The 18213-nt window shown below is 43.1% G+C and overlaps 2 protein-coding genes across 2 annotated transcripts; both read right to left on the reverse strand.

The window, feature by feature from the left end:
• Positions 1 to 19: 19 nt before the first annotated feature.
• On the reverse strand, positions 20 to 5614 carry LOC118123516 (medium-chain acyl-CoA ligase ACSF2, mitochondrial). The gene is made up of 16 exons (XM_035180956.2): positions 5347 to 5614; positions 4356 to 4557; positions 3940 to 4068; positions 3718 to 3771; positions 3432 to 3550; positions 2814 to 2976; positions 1944 to 2039; positions 1708 to 1859; positions 1526 to 1617; positions 1354 to 1430; positions 1161 to 1268; positions 936 to 1087; positions 681 to 822; positions 470 to 580; positions 324 to 392; positions 20 to 216 (listed from the first exon to the last, which is right to left on the reverse strand). Exons 1-16 carry the CDS (start codon positions 5457 to 5459, stop codon positions 166 to 168), a joined length of 1830 nt encoding a protein of 609 aa, XP_035036847.2. The 5' UTR covers positions 5460 to 5614; the 3' UTR covers positions 20 to 165.
• A 2597-nt stretch (positions 5615 to 8211) lies between these two features.
• Positions 8212 to 13183, reverse strand: LOC118123356 (medium-chain acyl-CoA ligase ACSF2, mitochondrial). The gene is made up of 16 exons (XM_047343930.1): positions 13092 to 13183; positions 12298 to 12499; positions 12015 to 12143; positions 11841 to 11894; positions 11614 to 11732; positions 11373 to 11535; positions 10469 to 10564; positions 10236 to 10387; positions 10059 to 10150; positions 9888 to 9964; positions 9697 to 9804; positions 9468 to 9619; positions 9213 to 9354; positions 9002 to 9112; positions 8855 to 8923; positions 8212 to 8339 (listed from the first exon to the last, which is right to left on the reverse strand). Exons 1-16 carry the CDS (start codon positions 13181 to 13183, stop codon positions 8289 to 8291), a joined length of 1809 nt encoding a protein of 602 aa, XP_047199886.1. The 3' UTR covers positions 8212 to 8288.
• Positions 13184 to 18213: the final 5030 nt, after the last annotated feature.

The following is an 18213-nucleotide window of genomic DNA, read 5'->3' on the forward strand; positions in this document are numbered from 1 at the left end:
TCATTAATAATGAACTATCGAGATTTCAAGTTTTAATTTTTTTAAAACATAAAACTTAATAATATTGTAAAAACCAAGAAACAAATCAGTGTTATATGTCCATTTCAGTTCTTGGTACAAAATGCATGACTCAGCAGGTTCCTGCAATGTCCATCAGTCCACAAATTAAAGGCCCAGGTTCTTCTCCATATCCTGCTTTAATATGTTCTTCTTGATCTAAAAAAACAACAAGGAAGAAGTCATCTTAGTTTAATCTTGTTAAATCAAAAATCATCTCACTCATATTGATAGTTTAGACGTTTTACTATTGGAGCAGATGTTACCTTTCCAGAGACAGTCAGGGGGTAGCTGTCTACAAAGATCACATAATGTGGGATTTTGAAGTGAGAAATCTATAAAAACAGAAAACACACATCAGACCACATAGTGTACAACTGTGTTCAGACACATGTTGAGTTCTATGTATCACCTGTCCTTTGCAGAACGCTCTAATCTCCTCTGTGCTGCAGGTCTGACCTTCCTTCAGCCTGATGCAGGCGCACACCTGCTCCCCCAGCCTCTCATCTTTCACTCCAACCACCTCAGAAACAGAGAACACAACGATGAATGTGACTTCTCCGTGGATTAAATGTCAACTGTTTACAGATACTTTGCTGCCCTCCACTGGTCGTGACTCTCACCTGCACTTCCTGCACTTGTGGATGTGTATAGAGTAGCTGCTCTATCTCAGCAGGGTAGATGTTCTCCCCTCCACGGATGATTAGGTCCTTAATACGTCCCTCAATTCGGCAGTACCCAAGACTAGTCAGGCTAGCTGTGTCACTGCGGGGGGAGAAAATAACATACAAGTGTGCTAATAACTTTTCATGTATCTATACATAAATGCATGTTCTTCTGATGAGTTGAATAAAGTAATCTGTCAACATTTATCTCACCCGGTCCTGTACCAGCGATCTTGGGAGATAGCCTCTCTGTTTTTCTCAGGGTCGTCCCAGTAGCCCTGCATGACACAGCTGCCTCGGATCAGCAGCTCTCCCGGCGCCCCCAGAGGGACGATCTCCCCCGTAGTGGGATCCAGCACTTTTGCCTGTGGTTACACTTTTACTGTTAGTAGCTTATATCACGGCTGAACCTTGCAGAGAGGAGCAGAGAGGGCATACCTCAGTGTGGTTCATGATACATCCAACAGTATTCAGCTTGAGCTCTTCGCTGTCTCCTGGATATCCCAGAAACGTGATGGGGCTGTTCTCAGTAGTTCCATAACCGATCTGTCAAAACATGATGGATACAAGTTCTTTCATGGCGGAGGGATAACTGTAAGTCGAAAAATGGACAGGACAGGTGGACGCTCACCGTTATCTCGTTCATGTTCATGTCTGCTTTCAGTCTTCTCACAACCTCAGGGGGGCACGGAGAACCCGCCATTAAACCTGACGCACGAAAAAACGGACAAGGATGCCTCAAACGATGGTTCAACATGGAACCCAATTCATTATGCTATAGTTTTAACCATCGCATTTCTCACCAGCTTCAACCGATGACAAATCATACTCGTGCAAATTTGGTTGGCCGAGCAAGTCGATGAACATTGTGGGAGTGCCGTAGACGAAATTGCACCTTGAGTAACAATAAACAGGCGCAGTCAGTGAAACGTGGACTGTGGTTATGAATTTGAAACTCTTCCGGATGATTAAATTTATGTCGTACCTTTCGCTCTGAATGGCCTTCAGATTGGCCTGGGCGCTGTAGGCAGAAGCAGGGAAGACGAGCGTGACGCCGTGCACTGCCATACTCATGCCTCCGAGCACCGAGCCGAAGCAGTGGTACAAGGGCACAGGTAAGCACACTCGCACCTGAGGCTTATGCAAACACGCAACACAAAGATTACTCACATTTCACTGTTTGTGTGTCCCCTTTAAAACAAGAGGCAAATGTGGACTTACTCTTGACGCGTAACCCAATCGCAGACCCGCGAAGTAGGCATTGTTTACAATATTGTGATGGGAGAGAGAAGCTCCTTTCGGACTTCCAGTGGTGCCCTAAAACAAAAAAAACATGCCTCAGTCTGAATCATCGTTAAATCACCTTAATACCAATCAATTATCATCTGAATGCTACAGCCGATCGGAGTATTGTTCCTCGGCCCGTGGAACGTTTTCTGGACACAATAAAAACCCCGACAAGGAACTTTTCATTTTAGTTGAGTTTCCAGTAGTGTTTCCATTGTCTCCTGTCGTAAAACCCCTCGGTTTTTTCTGGAAGGGGTGTAAAAAAAGACAGGTGGCTGTTTGCAGGATGCTCAGTGATAAGGTTATGTATCTTTTAGTTGCTGATTGATAACTTTAATATGACAACATTATAATTTTGTTTTTGAACCGTTCATACACTTACCCTGTATAGATCGTTTCATCTGAACGCCCATGGTCACTGAGACATTGAGATATAGTTTATAGAAAAAGCATATTTTCTCCCTTATTGTCTCATTTGCTTTTGTAGGCAGCAAAGAGAGGCATCAACATTAAAATAAGACAATTTCATAACCAGTTAAAGTTAAAAACATCGTTTAGTGGTTAATTCCAGCATGACAGTTTATCCTGTCACATAGCAGAAGTTCACAGATCATCAACGGCCACGGTCATCAGATCTGAATCCAGCAGAACACTTTTACAATGTGATAAAAATAAATGTGAAGCGAATGACACTGCAGAAAATATGCGATGTGATCATGTCAACACGAACGGGAATCTCACAGGAATGCTTCCAGCGTCGTGTGGAATCAAAGCCCATCAAAGAGCTCAAGCGGAGATGCTTACTGAAGTGAACTGGATGTTGATGGGGTCATCGAAGGACAGCTTGCTCTGCAGCTCCGTCAGCTCTCTGTGGTGCCGACTCTCTCCCGCTTGAATCACATCGTCTACGTGGAGCATCCCCGGCTGTCGGCTGTCGGTCACAATCACCATTCGCAAGTCTGGCAACCTGGGAGAGCCAAGACAGGATCTTTATATTACATCCACAAAAACTTCAACTGTACACCGAGTCCATTGTGAAGAATTTATTGAATCCTTTTAGCTCTGCCAAGGAGCTTATGTTTTCGAATGCGTTTGTTTGTTAGTCAGCAGGATTACACAAACACTACTGGAGGGATCATCACGAAACTTAGTGGAAGGTTGTGTTATACATTTTGGTGCAGAAACCAGATGTTTTTCAACCCTTTCTTTAACATTGGGAGATAGGGTGTTTATCAAAATGTTGAACTTTCGAGAATAATTCTCGCAGCTTGATGGAAAGAAAATGTGATCTTGTGATTATAAATGTGGTTCCATAAGTTGTGCCTTGGTGAAGGTATGCGCTCTGAGTGCTATTCTAGTTCCAAAAAATGAGATTAGAGGCAGAGTGTGCGTCTTGAGAAGATCTTGAAAAATCTGTCATACCTGGAGCTTTTGATTGTACCGGCTGATGTCAGGTCAGTCTCTGGGCAGATCTCCCTCAGCATCTCACAGAACATCTGGGTTTTAAAGTGAGTAGGGCAGACCACCGCCTTACACTGGACCTGGACGCAACATATTCATTCTGTTACTTTTATATTCTCAAAGGAATTTGTTCACATGAAAGTAGAACATTTACCAACGTTTGCATTGTAGTGTGGTTGAGTAATATATTAAGTAGGCTATGTGGTTGTGTAATTAGGCTCATGCACTGTGACCGGACAAGTTTTACCTTCTTTAGAGTAAACTCCACTTCCTTCACCTGATAGGCTGGGTTCAGTGACACCTGCAAGGACAACAGTTTAAAGTCAGCTCCTCAGCACACAGTTCTCAAAGGCCTTCACATAACACACATACAATATTACATCCTGTTGTGTTTATAGGTTCATACTGGGAAACCTATTTAGTGACTTCAGTGTCCTGCTCACTCTGCAGATGAAAAGACAAAACTGACCAGTATGATTCCAGCCTTGGCCGAAGCGAACTGGAAAAGGATCCATTCATATGTGTTGGGTCCCCAAACTCCCAGTCGGTCGCCTCGCTTCAGGCCCAGAGCGAGGAGGCCTGCAGCCGCCTTGTCAACCTGCACCAACGAAAGTAAATAAGAAATCTGAATCAGTAACAGAATCTGAGCTACGACGTGCAATGTAATTAATATGTTACTAAGCCTGATGATTTTTTTTTCTTCCAAAAAAGAACCAACATTTGCATCATGAAACTAAATTTGCTTGATTCAAAGATGTTGATTAACCAGATTAATATTTTTGAGGAAGGAGGTACATTCTGAATCTCAGGACTACTACTAGTTATGTTTAAATGTCGATGGGTATGTTGGCTCCTGAAAGCCAAAGTTGAAGGCTCGAGACGCACATCCTGCTGAAACTGTGCAAAGGTTTTCCGGACGCCGTCCTGCAGCAAAACCACAGCTTCACGGTCAGGCCAGCGTTCCACCGTGGCGTCCAGGCTCTGGCTCACAGTCTGGGAGAGCAGAGAGATGGAGGAGGCGCCATGGACATAGCTGCTGGTCACAGAGGGTTTGAGAGGAGGACTGTCCACATGGAGCGACCTGGCACTGCAGGGGGGGGGACACAGGAGTCAAATACTAAGCATGGGCAGAGATTAGGAATTAACAATTAACTGCATCTTTTTGGAAAGAATACCCACTGATTATCTGTCCTCTAGATTCTAATGAGAGGAAGACCTGTTATACAGGTGAACAGCCTTACACACAACACTGTCCAAAACTTTTGTGCATCTCATTTAATCTATATTTAGTATCTGCATTTATAGAACAACACAAAGTTAGTAAATATTCCCATCTTGAAGCGATGAGCTGTCCTGTCTGGAAAAAAACATTTTCCCATGTTGATATCACACTTGAAATCACTGAATAGCCTGATGTCCCACGTTTTCCAACTGCACATAAATGCAGCATTCATTTCCACATATTTGTGCAGCTGGACGTCGTGAAAAAAAGTCTCAAGAATCAAAAATATGGATCTGATCCGTGCGCACACACTCAACAATATGCACACACATACAAAAGCATGCGAATATTGGCTGTATGGCTGCACCAGAAACCTTTTATCTGTGAGGTGGAAGTTAAACAATTGTACATAAAGTCATACTGGCCGATAAAGTTGTTTTAAATGTGTTTAAATGTGTTTAAATGACTTGTGTGTGGATGTGAACGCGCCCTTTTACGCACGACTCGTTGCGCAAATGTGCAGATTATGTAACACAAACAAACTGATCTCAAACAACCTTGATATTTAGCATCAATAAAACGTGTCACAAAACCAAATATATTCGGTAAATGTGTCGGTGACTCAATCTGAACACCGAAGAGAATGAAACTTACCATCGGAGCAAGGTCGTGCTGCAGGATTTCAGTGTCCGGCTGCGTTTGAGTGCATCCACGGTTCTGAGTGTGTGAGCAGACCTCAGCACCGAGGAAGAGATCAATGCTGACATCGCTTCTATGACACTGATAATCTGTGTCAGCGGGATCTAGATCCACTCAGATCTATGAGGACATCTGAGGAGAAGACACCAAGCCTCGAAAATGAGCTGCTTCTACCTGCCTATCTGGTTTTCCGTGTTCAACTTAAACTTTAACCTTCCCTGAGCCTCCCTGGTCAATGACTGATGACGTTTTACTACACTTTAAGTAAAGGCCCCACAGCTGTTTTTCCCCTGTGTTGTGGAAACACACACGTTTGCTGCATAAACTTTCCATACATGTGGCTACACCTAAAATCTAAACTTTTAAGTTTTACTCAACTTTTTCGTCATGTCTTAACAGGTAGAAAAATGCAAAAAATCTGAAAATCAATTATTTATTAGACATGCAAAACTTCAGATCTACACTGGATTCAAACTCAGATTACTTCAAACTCTGTGACCATGAGTTTCCATGCAGTGCTGTGGGATGTTTGGTTATGACTGTATCAATAATGACATATGATCGTTTTGTTAGTGTCTCAGCCACACTTACAACCCCTGAAGCTTTTCTGTTTGTTAAGGTTGTTGTTTATTTAAGGTTTTATAATACAGCCACCACCCTTTTAACTTGGTCCGGTATCAGAGGAAAGAGAAGAATCAATAGGAGGGGGAATTAAATACAAATCAAATGTTTTGCAATACAAATTCATTAAAACTACAAACACCACAAATCAGGAAACTCAAGGGTTGAACTTCTGAAAAGTACAGGCTCCTTCCCCAACCCGCTAAAACACATAACAAGGTAAGCGGGTTCAAATGTTGCACATCCAACGGGTCGAACACTACACTGCAAGCACAGAAAATAATTGCACTGCACATAATACAATTTACTGCACAGCAATCAATATGTACCATAAAGTGTAAGCAGGTCAGAACCAAATGCTACCAATGGGGGGAGGCAGAGGGCCACCCTGACAACCTATTTAAGATTCATCACAGACAAATACAAAAAACTTTGACAAAACATCACACACTAAACGTCAAAGTGTTTTGTTGCTTATCTCGCCCTGGCCCAGCAACAAGACACCAAAAGAATCTCCTTCTCTGCTGCCATAACCAAAACAGTGAAAATAGCATAATTCCCTTTTACTTTGAAATTCTACATCAGAACTTCCTGATATTGTCAGAGTGAGACTCTGAGGTGCTGAAGTGTGATTGTGAAGTGAAATCAGTCCGTGGAAACAGCTCGTTTCTCAATGACAGTCAGTTATTTTGTTGCTTGAATTCAATTTTATCCTCATTGGACAGTTTGACTAATTATTCACACAGTGGTAATGAGAAATTCATTTTGTAAGTCTCAATTTTCTTTGAAATAGTTTCACACGATGGCCCAATTTTTCATCGTTCATTTTGTTTATTATTTATCATAACTTCATTCACTTCAATTCATTTTGTGTATTTGATCTTGTATGTGAGGAAAAAACACTGGGTCTTGAAAAGAGATGAGCTGGTTCTACCGGCCTGTCTGGTTGTTGCTGTTTACCTTGTAATGTTTAACATCCACTGATCCTCGCTGGCCAATGACCAACAACAGTTAACTACGTTAAGTAAAAGCCCCACATCTTTATTTTTCTGTCCAGTGGAAAGAAATTATTTTTGCTTGAAGGACAACTTGCTCTAGATCCATCAGCTCTCTCTCGTCTATGTGGAACATCCTCGACTGTCTGGTGTCAGTCACAATCACCGTGAGCGAGTCTGGCAGAAACAAGACAGGATCTTATATCACATCCATTCAATCTTTCAATTATACAATGTTTTTCCAATTTTGAAGAAGGTATGGCAGAAATCAGTCATACATGGAGCTTTTGATCATGTAGGCTGGTGTCGGGCCAATTGTATAATTGATGATTCCAGCCTTGGCTGAAGCGAACTGGAAAATTCAGTATAATATAAATATGTGTTGGGTCCCTAAACTCCTAGTTGGTTGCTCCAGAGCAAGGTGACCTGCAGCCAGCTTGTCAACCTGACAGTCAAAAGGTCAAACTAGTATGTAATCATCTCACAAAATTTACTGAGTACAAGGATTAACTCCCATTGTTTGTCAAAGAGTGATAGACATTGAAATAGAAGAGCTATGGTGTCATTTGTGTGTAAATGTTGATGGATATGATGGCTCTTAATAGCTGAAGGCTCAAAATGTGCCACGCACATCCTGCTGAAACTGTGCAAAAGATGTTATTATTAAATAGCTTTTGTTAAATTGCATGTCATAAAAATTTGACCACTGAATTGTGAAATATTTCCTAAATTATTGTCAAATCTTAGTTTTTAAAGTCAGATATTTGAAAAAACAGCAGAATAAAATCTTTTTTTAAAAACTGATTTTCGATACGTACATATTGTTGTGTCCGGCTCGCAAGCCACCACAAAGAAAGGAGACGCAACTTAAACGTATTGAATCAATGTGTATTCAAGTAAATATTAGGTGTAAGTGGCAGAAAACTGTAACCATGGTCAATAATGTAGAATCATGATCAAAGATAAAGAACCACTGTCAAAATCGAAATTTTCTTTAATAATTACATAAACATATAAACAGTACAAGTGTAAGAAGGTTGGCGGTTCGATCCCAGTCTTCCCCATCTGCATGCCGCAGTGTCCTTGGGCAAGATACCGAACCCCGAATTGCCCCTCATAGCAAAAGTGCTGCCCATAGACGCACCGTATGAATGTGTGTGAATGAGTAAATGGCAAAAAACTGTACTGTAAAACACTTTGAGCGGTCAAACATGAATGACTCTCCATTGCCAGACTTCTTTCTTTCTCAGCAGGTTCCTTCAATGTCCATCACTCGACAAATTAAAGGCCCAGTTTCTTCTCCATATCCTGCTTTAATATGTTCTTCTTGATCTGGAAAAAACACAAAGTAGCAGCCATCTCAGTTTAGTTTTAATTAATCGATCGTATTGATGGTTTAGGTTACAGACTGTATATAAAGGTGGACGACGAGCCTACAAATCCTCCTACTGTCTATAGTGATGAAACCAAAATATCCCAGATATGATCGCTGCCATCTTGTGCTGAGGATATCTTTCATAATCTGTTGAGTAGCAAGGACCAACTGATACACGCATTCATCAGTCTCAGCTGTCAATCACATGCCAGTTTTATAGCTTCAACTAAGTGCGATAAGAACTACTTAAAATGACAAAAAACAACTTTGAGACAAAATAGTTTGTTGACGTTTTGATTTGTTCCATGTCCTTTCCATTAACATGGAATGGTCGGGGTTTATGGTCTATACCGCAGCCAGCCACTATGGGGCACTGAAGACGCTTTGGCTTCACTTTTGAGGAGCTGTCATGTCGTCCATCTTTATATCCAGTCCACGGTTTAAACATGTTACATAGTAGAGCAGAAGTTACCTTTCCAGAGACAGTCAGGGGGTAGCTGTCTACAAAGATCACATAATGTGGGATTTTGAAGTGAGAAATCTAGAAAGAACAGAAAACACACATCAGACCACATAGTGTTCAACTGTGTTCAGACACATGTTGAGTTCTATGTATCACCTGTCCTTTGCAGAACGCTCTAATCTCCTCTGTGCTGCAGGTCTGACCTTCCTTCAGCCTGATGCAGGCGCACACCTGCTCCCCCAGCCTCTCATCTTTCACTCCAACCACCTCAGAAACACAGAAACAGACGATGAATGTGACTTCTCCGTGGATTAAATGTCAACTGTTTACAGATACTTTGCTGCCCTCCACTGGTCGTGACTCTCACCTGCACTTCCTGCACTTGTGGATGTGTATAGAGTAGCTGTTCTATCTCAGCAGGGTAGATGTTCTCCCCTCCACGGATGATCATGTCCTTAATACGTCCCTCAATTCGGCAGTACCCAAGACTAGTCAGGCTAGCTGTGTCACTGCGGGGGGGAGAAATAACATACAAGTGTGCTAATAACTTTTCATGTATCTATACATAGATGCATGTTCTTCTGTTGAGTTAAGTAAAGTCGTCAGTCAACATTCATCTCACCCGGTCCTGTACCAGCGATCTTGGGAGATAGCCTCTCTGGTTTTTTCAGGGTCGTCCCAGTAGCCCTGCATGACACAGCTGCCTCGGATCATTATCTCTCCTGATGCCCCCAGAGGGACGGTCTCCCCTGTAGTGGGGTCCACCACTTTTGCCTGTATAGTTACAGTCCCATTGTAAGTCATCATGGAGATGTGTTGATAAAGGTTGCAGAAAAAGAGAGGGGGTTTACCTCAGTGTGGTGCATGATACAGCCGGATGTACTTTCCTGCAGCTCGTCGCTGTCTTGTGGAAAACACAGAAATGTGACGGGGCTGTTCTCAGTGGTTCCGTAGCCCAACTGACAAAACACGACAGATGCATGTTTTTTAACGATGGACAAGTAGAAGTTTGCTTTATTTGATAAGATATTCGGATGCTCACAATCATTTTTTTCATGTTCATGTCTTTTTTCAGTTTTCTCACAATCTCCGGGGGGCACGGAGAACCTCCCAAGAACCCTGGAGCACAACAGACGGACAAGGATGCCTCAAATGATGGCTGAGCATCGCACCAAATTCAACATGACGTAGTTTTAACCTTGAAACTTCTCACCAGCTTCAAGCGATGACAAATCATACTTGTGCAAATCTGGTTGGCTGAGCAAGTCGATGAACATTGTGGGAGTGCCATAGATGAAATTGCACCTTGAGAAACAATAAACAGGTGCAGGCAGTGAATGTGCATGTTATACATTTTAATTTAACTGTGGTGATGAACTTTATGTCGTACCTTTCACTCTGAATGGCCTCTAAATTGGCCTGGGCGTTGTAGGCCGACCCGGGGAAGACAAGCGTGACGCCGTGCACTGCCATATTCATCCCTCCGATCACAGAGCCGAAGCAGTGGTATAAGGGCACAGGCACACAAATTCGCACCCGAGGCTGATTAAAGAACGGAAAACATGATGACTCACATTTCACTGATTTCACGCATTTTCAAACGAGATACAAATATGGACTTACTCTTGATGCGTAGCCCATTCGCAGACCCATGAAGTAGGCATTGTTTACAATATTGTGATGGGAAAGAACAGCTGCCTTTGGACTCCCGGTAGTGCCCTAAAACAAAAACATGACTCAATTTCAATCGTGGTTATCAGAAACTCTCAACTATGCACTGACCTCTAGTGGCTTTATTGATTAACAACAATGCCAATGTAAAAGGAGCATTGAAATAAGTGGACAGTGACGTTTAAAATGGATGCATCTCTTTTCGTTTGTAAAAACTGCGTAAATGAACTTTTACTTGTGGTTAGTGTTATGATAATGAATTTGCAAAGTTGTTGAAAATGTTGTATAATCCCCAGGCAGTCGCTGTGTTGTTGTTTTTTCTGGATCCTGTTGTCATACTCCTGAAAGTCGTCTCCACTCGCATTGTCACTTTCTCTCTTTCAATCTCCTTTATTTTGACTGAAGCTTTCATACTAATCATTTAAATGAGTGCGCTCGTTGACATGTGCATCCCTTTTAGGCCACAATTTACTAATGGCTACTCCCAGTGTGATAATTGATCATGTTACCAAGCAAAAGTTGGGTCAAAATGGTTTCATGAACATGACAATAAGTCCAGTGAACTTCAGTGGCCACATTCATCAGAACTGAATCCAGTCGAACACCTTTAGGATGTGTGGCAATGGGAGATGTGCAGCATGAATGTGAAGCTGCAGAAAAATGTCTCATGTGATCTTGTCAACATGAAACCAGAATCTCAAAGGAATCTTTCTAGCGTCATGTGGAATCAAAGCCTCGAAGAGCTAAAGATGAGATGCTTCCCAGAATGTTTCTAACAAAGTGCTGGGTCGGTGAAAGTTGCATCATAACGTCAGTCCAGGTAATGTATTGCATGTGGTGCATGAATGCAGGTTACTGATGTGAACTGGATGTTGATGGGGTCATCGAAGGACAGCTTGCTCTGTAGCTCCGTCAGCTCTCTGTGGTGCCGACTCTCTCCCGCTTGAATCACATCGTCTACGTGGAGCATCCCCGGCTGTCGGCTGTCGGTCAAAATCACCATTCGCAAGTCTGGCAACCTGGGAGAGCCAAGACAGCATCTTTATATTACATCCAGAAAAACATCAATAATACATTAAGGCAGAAACGTGTCATACCTGGAGCTTTTGATCATGTCCGCTGATGTCGGGCCAATCTCTGGGCAGATCTCCCTCAGCATCTCACAGAACTTCTGGTTTTTAAAGTGAGTAGGGCAGACCACCGCCTTACACTGGACCTGGACGCAACACATTCATTCTGTTACTTTTATATCCTTCCTCTATCGTCTTTGAATGAAACTTGTCAATTGTCAGTTGTCAGATGTCAGATGTGTCACAAGCTTTACCTTCTTTAGAGTAAACTCCACTTCCTTCACCTGATAGGCTGGGTTCATTGACACCTGCAGGGACAACAACACAGGGCAGGGGCTCAGATGTCCTCTCACCGAGTGAATGACAATGACTATAACCACACAGCTATACACTGCTGTAAAAGTACATATAAAGGCTCCCTATCTGACCAGTATGATTCCAGCCTTGGCTGACGCGAACTGGAAAAGGATCCATTCATATGTGTTGGGTCCCCAAACTCCCAGTCGGTCGCCTCGCTTCAGGCCCAGAGCGAGGAGGCCTGCAGCCGCCTTGTCAACCTGTAGGTCAAAAAGTCAAACTAGTATCATCTCATAAACTGAGTGCAATGATGAACTCTCACCGTTTGTCAAAGAGTGATGATCATTGGAATAGAAGACGTATGGTGTCATTGTTAGTTTTATTGTGTTTCAAGGCAAAAAATGTGAGACGCACATCCTGCTGGAGCTCTGCAAAGGTTTTCCGGATGCCGTCCTGAAGGAAAACCACGGCTTCACGGTCAGGCCAGCGCTGAACCGTGGCGTCCAGGCTCTGGCTCACAGTGTGGGAGAGCAGAGAGACGGAGGAGGTGCCATGGACGTAGCTGCTGGTCAGAGAGGGAGTGCGAGGAGGACTGTCCACGTGGAGCGACCTGGCACTGAGAGCAACATTCGTTAAAAACAGAGCACGGGCATTGATTAGAGCTTTACAAAGTTTTTTAAGAGAATGCCCACTGGTAACTTGCCCTCTACATGGCAGTGCTCACAGACTCTAGTGGGAGCTGGAGATCATGAAAAAACTTCACATGGAAATGGAGGTGATGCAATTAGACAATCACACATCTTAAAGAATTTGTAAAATAAAGAATCTCACAAATATCTATTTAATATACTTTTATAGGAATATGTGTCTGCACTTGAAAGTAAAAATGGTTACACGTGGAGTGAGAATTAAAAACATGTATGTTAAATAATATGTATTCAGGTTGTGCACAAATTATACACGTTTGTGGATAATGTAATACACATTTGTTAAAATGTCTCTCCACGATCAAACAGTAAGACAGAGATTGTCTCGATAAAAAAAGTAAGTTAAAATCAACCATGATCAATTAAAATGCCTGTGATGATGGTAGGCACCTCCAGTCTAAATCCAATTGTTATTCAGTATTAACAGAACATCTCACAAACCCAAACATCTGTAATAAACATAGTTGTGACTCCATTTGACCATTAGCATAAACTTACCACTGGAGCAAACTCCTGTTGCATGAGTCCTGTGTTCTGCTGAATGCTCGCTGAGCGCAGGACCTCAGCACCGAGGAAGAGATCAATGCTGACATTGATTTGAAGTGGCTATCGCACAGTCAATATTCAGCCTGAATACAGCTGAGTAGAAGACAGTATGTCAGCCTACCTGGTCCAGCTGGATCTGGCCACTTGTTAATCTTTGATGCACACTCGTCTTCACTGTTCAATGATTAACATTTAATATCCGACACAACTCAAAAGTCTGTGAGTTGGGGGAGCAGGGGAGAGGCAGGGGAGGTAGCTGACGGTGCCTGGGGAATGTGTGGACATCCTGGGTTCAAGAAAACGAGAATTAATCACGAGACACAACTTCAAATACATTCACTAGAAAGGCTGAGAGCGTAGCTACAACTGATGTACTGCTGACGGTGATGAGGAGTTCCCAACCTACGATGATGAGTAGGTAGTAGGTACACACACACACACACACACACACACACACACACACACACACACACACACACACACACACACACACACACACACAGTTCTGCATGACTCAGCTCATTTCATCCAGTGCATTTCCCGTCACCCAGCCTATTACCATCTGTTTCTGCTGTGCTGTGTGCTGCATAGGATTCCTTCACACACGCGTTACACTACAATCTGGCCAAATATGGACCCAACACACATTCCCTCACCGCAGAACCCCTTTGAGATGATGGAGAGCGTGCTCCAGCACCAGGAGACCCTGATTACAACTGTCACCTCAGAAACAAGGCGATAAGCAGCTGCCCACGAGCAGGCGCTTGGGGCATTTGCCGCTCAGGTTAAGCAACTTGGCATAAACCTGACCTGGTCTGCAGCTCCAGCCTCTGCGGTTACTCCACTGCCAACTGTGCCTGCGCCTCCTTGCAGAGAGTTGCACCTGAGCCCCGGAACATTACACGGGAGAGCCTGAGGGATGCAATCTCTACTTCACAGACTGCTCCATCCGGTTCGCCCTGCAGCCCCACACCTTTCCCACTCAGAAGGCCAGACGCGTGTTCATCATTCACCACCTGACGGTTAGAGCTCGCTCGTGGGGGACCTAAGAGTGGGAGAAGCTGACACTGGTCTTCATTCCAGGCTTTTGCTGCAGAGCTATGAAAGGTGTTCGGCATAGGGGCCTTCAGCCTGACGCAGCCTGTGGCCTCATGAGTCTGGGGGACCAGACAGTGACAGACTTTTGCACGCAAGACGTCAGAGTGAGTGGAATTCTGATGCGTTGTGTGACACTTTCCTCCATTAATGGGCGGACTATATCAAAGACTATTCTAATATGATCTTCTATATTGCCATCAGGGTGAACCTCCGGATCCTGGCGTGGCGACGAGACGGACGTCCTCTACTGGTTAGACATCAAGGGACCTCGGCAGCAACCAGTCCAGCTGCCACCGCAGGGCCACAGCCAGGGGGGCCTGAGCCTCTGCAGTTGGGGCGCACCAGCCTCACACCAGAGGAGCGCAAACCCTGCCGACAGGGGAATCTCTGTGGCCAGGTCAACCATTTTGTCTCCCGGTGTCAAATAAAAGGCAGGTCTCACTAGTAGATGGGGGAGTACTGGTGGGCCGAACCCTTTTAGATCAGCCCCACAACCCTCGAACCTCTGAGTCACTCCAGACTATCCAGTTCCACATCCTGAAGTGTCCACAGTTACTTCTGATCCTGGGGCCCGCCTGGCTCCACCGTCACAACACGCACATTGACTGGACCACTGGGGCCATTTTAACAAAATGAAACAGGAAACACAGAATGAATAATATAACACAACATAAACATAACTTAAGGAGTCCGGCGAGATGTGACATGTTCCTCTGTACGAGCTGTATGAACATGGAAAATTAAACATGACATATTTGTTTGGTGTCTTCTTAATTAGACTTAAGTCTTTCCTGGAAGTGAACCTGCTTTCTTTTTGTGATCACTAGCAGGAGTCAAAGGTCGTGAGCGTTCACAGGCCCTTTGAAAACAACCTCATGGCTCTCTCACGGGCAAACAGCTGTTATTTTATTACTGGATTTCTTACCAGGCGTCGTGAACTCAACTTGATCTGACCGACTGTGTTTTCTTTCTAAATTTGGCAAGAAACTTCCCCCAACAGTAAGTGAAAGTCTAACCCTGGTGGACACGCTGATGAGTTTTTAAGTGCACGCTCGGCCAAGTCACTCTGAACAGAAAGCAGAGTAGGGTTTCCCTCCCTCATGAGGTCACTGTTGTCTTTGGGACAAATACTATATCGTCAGTTTCCTGCATCTTATCTTTGCATATTGACTCATGTCTGCAGGTAGGACTTGTTGCCTTCATTCTAATGGATAGACACATTAGGTTGAGGTGGTCCATCAGTGCATGGACAGCATGTCTGCAGTACCAATGATCACAGCACCACCGCTTTTACTGAGCCGTGTCAGTCATGTTCAGGCTTGTGTTATACCTGCAGCATAAATGTACATTTCACAACAGTTGGAAATACAAGCGGCCTCTTTGAGATGGGAGCGAGACGTTAAACATAAAGGCTTTTCTCTGTGCTCTCACTGCTGATATTATGGCTTTTGGTTTGTGGGTTAATGCAGTACAAAACACAAACAGTGACATGATACGTCAACGTACTTTTGTCCTACAGGGGGCAGCATCTGTCTTAAATAATCACTCCTTGTCATTTTAAAAATCAATTTTTTTGTTTGTCATGAAGACAACTTGCTGGGGTTTTTTTGCAAAAGCTGTATCAAGTCTACATTTCCATGCATTGACTTTTCAACACTTTAAGAGTCATGCAATTTGCAAGCATTAGGTATTCAGATGCTTTACTTAAGTTAAAAAATACCACTAATAATGCTCATGTAGTCCTGCGAGTATTTCTTCAGAGTAAAAGTAATCATTATTTGCTCAATTTATATTTAGTATTTAAAGAAACAACACACGTTATGAAGAACAGTCCTTGTTATGAGCAGAATTTAAATGTGTCCTTTCAGGGTGAAGCTTACTAGTTGTTGTTGGGTAATTAAACCATATGTCCATATGCCAAATGCTTAAAGAAAATAAAATGTTTATGCCACTCAAAAGTCAAACTGAGTGAGTGAGACTAAATCTACAATTTTGTATACAAATGCGACTTCTTTTTCATATTTATTTCTTGAAATAAAAACTGCTCTATCAGCTCAAGTTCAAGAACATTCATCACACTGGTAATTTGCGTATTTAACAGAAAAATAACTCTAATGGCTGCTGTAATCATAGCAGCAGTGGTGGAGGTGAGTGAGATAAGGTTCTGTCTTTCTGCAGCTTCACTTAAAAAAAAAAAAACAGAAATGAAAAATGTCCCTGTCAGCACAGTCTGAAGCTGCTGTGTCCTCATCGCCGCTCCCTCTATGATTTCCCCACTCAGACATATTAAGCATTCCACAGCTGAGCAGTGATAATCCCCCAAAACTCTGCACATTATGTCATGAAAACCAACACTTGTCTCTTCACTCTGCAATGGAGTAAACTCGACGGGACTGTGGTGCAACATGAGCGTACACAGCCCCATGGTCGCCTTCTCGGGTTGTACTTCAGACGGAGAGTGAAAACACTGCAAGTGGAGCAAAGGACTGAAACCACAAACAGATATTCCTTCAGTTCTAATACATCAAAAATGTCCTTTGTATGGTGGCCCTGAAAAACACAAATGAGAAAACACGAGGGGAGCAGAGAGATCAAAAATAGGCAGCAGGTGTTTTCATTTTCTGTTAGAAGTTAGTCATTGCGTTTTCTTATTTGCCGTTATGATTTTTTATTTGTTGTTTTGTTTTCCCATTTGTCGTTGTGATTTGCACTTCAGGGCCACCGTGCCTCAGCCTCTGTTCTATTATTGCCAGTGGTTTATATTCACAGGCCAAAAAGTCAGATCCAGTTGCTGCTTGACTTTCTTTTAGCATCGCTGCTGTGGATAAATCAATCCGGTTGACCTTTGACCTTTAGAATAGCAGGCATACAACATAACGGGGTCGTGAACTCTGATTGAGGGTCACTGGCTGTCACCTGTGCAAAGCCACTATGTGGAACAGCTACACACACACACACACGCATACGAGTGTGTGAGCCCCCGCAGCTCCACTTTCCCTGGACTCAGCCATTTCCCAGCTGACCGTTCAGCTGTTGCCAACACATGTCCACTTGATAACTGTTGCCACAGCTCAGAACTCAGCGCACTGGTTTAACAAGCACTAATGATTTTAATGAAAATCCCTCTGCTTCAGTCTGTGATCTTACCCTCAATCTATAATTCAACAGAGTGTCTTACTTTGATGGTTGCATTGAGAGGAACTCAAACACGTTTCATTTCAAAATGCTGTTTATTCGGTTTGACGTGTGTTGAGCTGTGCTATGCATGAGAAAAGTGTGTGACAGGCCCTGAATCCCTCTGATGCAGCTCTGTCGCTGGTTTAGATTAAAACGCATATTGACATGGACACACATTGTTAAAGAAGAATGCTCAAAAGGTTTTGCAGCTTTTATTGATGTTTTTTTTTAATATATTTTATTTATGTTTATTTGATGATTTAAAAAAAGAAATCCTTGCTCATTTTGTAACACGGGTCAGGAAAAGTGTACCACATTGCTGCACTGGTTCAAAAGCATGAATTTGTGTTATAATCTGGATACATGTGGTTTTGGTGCATGTGCTGTCTTGTGTGATTAGGACTCAGTTTTGCACATAATGGAAGATTACAACCACTGTTGTATGCTTCCAATTTATATGTCACGAAAGAGGCAATGCAATGTTTGTCATTTGTAAATATATGATTGGGATCATGGAGTTTACTGAGTCGTGGTCTTAAATTGTTTTCATGCATGCAGCTCTCCAGTTGACAACTTTGTAAAAAATAAAGTAATTTGCATCTGTGCCCTTTTTTTTTGTTTTAGCTGAGTCCTCGTCCCACAAGAATCGATCAATCATTCTCTGTCCCGAACGCAAACAGCTCACATCCGCTCCTGTGTGAAAAACTAAGTGTTCGCTTCCTACCTATCCATCACACAACCTATTATGCTCCTAATTTGGACACTCTTCAAACGTCACACGTTCAGATGCAACAATCCATCA

Source organism: Hippoglossus stenolepis, chromosome 16, assembly GCF_022539355.2.
Source record: "Hippoglossus stenolepis isolate QCI-W04-F060 chromosome 16, HSTE1.2, whole genome shotgun sequence".
NCBI lineage: Eukaryota > Metazoa > Chordata > Actinopteri > Pleuronectiformes > Pleuronectidae > Hippoglossus > Hippoglossus stenolepis.

What these genes read in the sequence shown, in the direction of transcription:
- LOC118123516 (XM_035180956.2), bottom strand. Translation starts at nt 5,459, where the DNA reads ATGTCAGCATTGATCTCTTCCTCGGTGCTGAGGTCTGCTCACACACTC. An exon ending in TCAACATCCAGTTCACTTCA is followed by an intron (nt 2,040 to 2,813) that starts GTAAGCATCTCC and finishes TTTTTGTTTTAG; the next exon opens with GGCACCACTGGAAGTCCGAA. An exon ending in TGAACATGAACGAGATAACG is followed by an intron (nt 1,269 to 1,353) that starts GTGAGCGTCCAC and finishes ATGTTTTGACAG; the next exon opens with ATCGGTTATGGAACTACTGA.
- LOC118123356 (XM_047343930.1), bottom strand. Translation starts at nt 13,183, where the DNA reads ATGTCAGCATTGATCTCTTCCTCGGTGCTGAGGTCCTGCGCTCAGCGA. An exon ending in GTATCATGCACCACACTGAG is followed by an intron (nt 9,620 to 9,696) that starts GTAAACCCCCTC and finishes GTAACTATACAG; the next exon opens with GCAAAAGTGGTGGACCCCAC. An exon ending in CCCTGACTGTCTCTGGAAAG is followed by an intron (nt 8,340 to 8,854) that starts GTAACTTCTGCT and finishes TGTTTTTTCCAG; the next exon opens with ATCAAGAAGAACATATTAAA.